At 39.0% G+C, this 2,896-nt stretch overlaps 1 protein-coding gene across 2 annotated transcripts; it reads right to left on the bottom strand.

Moving 5' to 3' along the window:
- Positions 1 to 309: 309 nt before the first annotated feature.
- Positions 310 to 2,551, bottom strand: tdgf1 (teratocarcinoma-derived growth factor 1). 2 transcript variants are annotated; one of them, XM_023823133.2, is made up of 6 exons: positions 2,247 to 2,551; positions 2,083 to 2,129; positions 1,713 to 1,967; positions 1,326 to 1,440; positions 1,113 to 1,222; positions 310 to 778 (listed from the first exon to the last, which is right to left on the bottom strand). In XM_023823133.2, the coding sequence occupies exons 1-6, from the start codon at positions 2,267 to 2,269 to the stop codon at positions 672 to 674; spliced, it is 657 nt and encodes a 218-aa protein (XP_023678901.1). In that variant the 5' UTR covers positions 2,270 to 2,551; the 3' UTR covers positions 310 to 671. The 2 variants fall into 2 exon arrangements, with proteins under 2 accessions (XP_023678901.1, XP_023678902.1); XM_023823134.2 differs by having other exon boundaries at positions 1,812 to 1,967; positions 2,247 to 2,543.
- Between the last annotated feature and the right edge of the window lie 345 nt (positions 2,552 to 2,896).

Consider the following 2,896-nt stretch of genomic DNA (forward strand, 5'->3'; position numbering starts at 1 on the left):
GACTACTTTCAATCATTACACTGATAAAATGTTATCTTAGAAAAAGGGTTTGCTAAGGGAAACAGAGTAAGGTCACATAAGTGCCTCACCAATCAAGGGTCGTTCCTTCTTTAACAGGGAGGCCACACAGAACAGATACGGCTCACAGATGCAGATAAGACATAATGAATGTAACAAAGCAGTGAAAACAACATAACTTTCTATGTGTATAGTTTCACTTTAAATTAAATACAAAACCATTGTCAATTACTTTCATATATACAAATGGAAGATGTTCTTGTTTTGAACTAAAAACATCCTGACGGAAAGTTAAGTCAAAATAGCACTTTATTTCCCAATCAAATACCTTGAGACACTTCAACGGATGTGCAATAAGGAAAAAAGACATAACGTCGTAAATGTGACTCAATGTGGACAGTGAACTGTTGGACACTGCAGCTTCAACCAGAAATAATTACAAGGAAATGTCGCTATTTCTAATAAAATCTTATTTAGAGCTCCCAACATATTAAAACAATAACTCCGCATAACATAATGCTGACTTCCACTGGAAGCAAATAAAAGAATTGCACATTCATAGGGGCTAGAGAAAAATAAAATCTCATATTCTCGATGATGTATACAGGGGACTATCACGGTCCTCATAAATCTGCAGATTTTACCTATATCCTTCAAAGGAAAAAGAAAATCAAACAGAACAGTGCTAGACACACAAAACACTGAGGCTGTTGCATCTCCGATCCAGCAGAGCGAAACCATAGTACTTCCTGAGAGTCATCTGCAACAGAAAAAGGCAACTGTGCATCAATGATGTGAATCCACTAAAATATACTTAAGGCAAAATGAAGCAGTTAGCACGTCGTCAGACTGTGGAAAAGCCTATTGTGAGCGACTCTGCTAAGCCTGTGTGTGATGATCACCAGGCCACCACACTCTGTTACCCAGTGAGGTGTGAATGGCATTTAACAATGTCTGTTCAATCTGACCAGCGCCTCTCCCACTCATTGGCATTCAAAACACACTGCATTCTCTCAATATCAGGTTGGATAGACATGGAAACAAGAGGAAAAGACTGGTACTATTGCAACATGTTAAAAAAAAGATCTACTTACCGCAGTTATGATGGAAGACTTGTGGGAAGCAATGAAAAACGCCATATCCACACCTACAGTACGAGCAGCCTTTCTTTACCCATTCCCCATGAAGAATTCCACCACAGTTTCTGCATAATATTGTAACAGATGGAACACAACTATCAGATTCATCAGCGTGATTGAATAACGCAGAATATTAAGTACGGCATTCCACCTCCCCCCTCTCTTTACCTGATACGATCATCATATTCGCAACTCCTGCCTGTGAAGTGCTTTGGACAAGCGCAAAAGCTACCTAAAATACAGGTGCCCCCATTTTGACAGCAGCTTCGACTTTGTCTTGAACCTACCAAACAGAAATAAAAGCACTTTAAAAATCGGTATATTATCCAGTACCTGAGACGAGCCACAAGTTGAGGAAATATATAATGAACAGGCAATATATCAAGCAACAAGCATAGTTGCAAAAGTGTTCTTTCCATCTCAGCTTTCGTAGGGAAAACTGAACAAGGCAATAATTAAATACCAATATATACGACGTCGCGTGTCTTCGCTCCAGGTGCCATAAAACTTAGTGTTTGGTGTATATACTAGCTGTTAAACCAATTATTCACTCACAGCAGCATCCCGAAGCCACTTGTTCAGCCAACAGAATTAGGTGCAGACAGTTGAAACAAATATAAAGCAGAAAAAAAGCAATGTGTCGGCTTAACGTACTTCCAGTAATACCAACGAATGGTATTACAGATCCCGCATCTCCGTGCTTCCGTTCATCCGACAGCGCCTTCATCCCATGGATCTGGCTAAGATATCCCGAGATCTCCGTTGTTTTCTCCGATTGTTGGCTTTTGGTACAATCGGAGCCATCACACCCTTAAAAAGAAAACCAGGCAACCACTCAAATACAATTATATATACTTGCGTAAAATACCGCTAAACTCCATATAAAGTAAAGTCTTAGGGAAGAAACTGTAAAACAAATACGTACCTGTTCCAACCTTTATAAATAGGAAAACAACTGTCGCACCCAGTAGTCTGAGAAAAGATAAAGAATCGTATTAATCTCCCGCAGAGTGAACAACTATAATCTCTAACTAAATGGCAACTTTTAGTATCTCACATAAGATTTTTAAATAGAAATACAGTTTTTACCTGGACGACCAAATCAAATTCATTTTGCGACCCCAGTGAAAAAAATTAAAAACCCTGCAATTATAATCAAGCCTCGGCAACTAAACAAGTAAAGTGCCTGTTTTTAAACTGCAGACCTAAAAGGCCATGTTTCTAGAAGTTATGCTCCCTAGTCTAAACTAACCTGTTTCCTTAAAGCACAGACAACGCACCCAAACCCTTGACAGCCAATTAGCACATGTGAGCCCTGCCTCCTCCGGTCTTATGGTCAAACATGAACTCACGCCCCGTTGGGACGTTTGAGCATGTAAATGAGATCGGCCAAGCGAATGGCCGATTCAGCCTAATTTCAATACAAAACGACGATTACCATTAGGTACACGTCATATAAACCAAAAGAGAGAAGAATGCATGAGGTGGCATGCATCTATAGGGAGAACAAGCTTCAAATGATGAATTGTGTTTTATAAACAAAATATAAACAAAACCATTAATGTAAGGTTTTAATTTTTATTGCGGCAAGAGCGTTACAAATTTAACTCTGAAAAACTACCAAATGGATAATTACATTGTGTGATCCTGTTGTTCGAACATTTGGCTTCATTTGGACTTTCGTTGTCGTCTGCTTTCCCGGGAGTTATGTAAAGTTTTATCATCAATAATTAAAGTAC

Source organism: Paramormyrops kingsleyae, chromosome 7, assembly GCF_048594095.1.
Source record: "Paramormyrops kingsleyae isolate MSU_618 chromosome 7, PKINGS_0.4, whole genome shotgun sequence".
NCBI lineage: Eukaryota > Metazoa > Chordata > Actinopteri > Osteoglossiformes > Mormyridae > Paramormyrops > Paramormyrops kingsleyae.

Excerpts from the sequence above, each read along its gene's own strand:
- tdgf1 (XM_023823133.2), bottom strand. The coding sequence starts at position 2,269 with ATGAATTTGATTTGGTCGTCCAG. Across the intron at positions 2,130-2,246 it reads AATTTGATTTGGTCGTCCAG|ACTACTGGGTGCGACAGTTG; the intron begins GTAAAAACTGTA and ends ATCTTTTCTCAG. Across the intron at positions 779-1,112 it reads AGTCTTCCATCATAACTGCG|ATGACTCTCAGGAAGTACTA; the intron begins GTAAGTAGATCT and ends TTTCTGTTGCAG.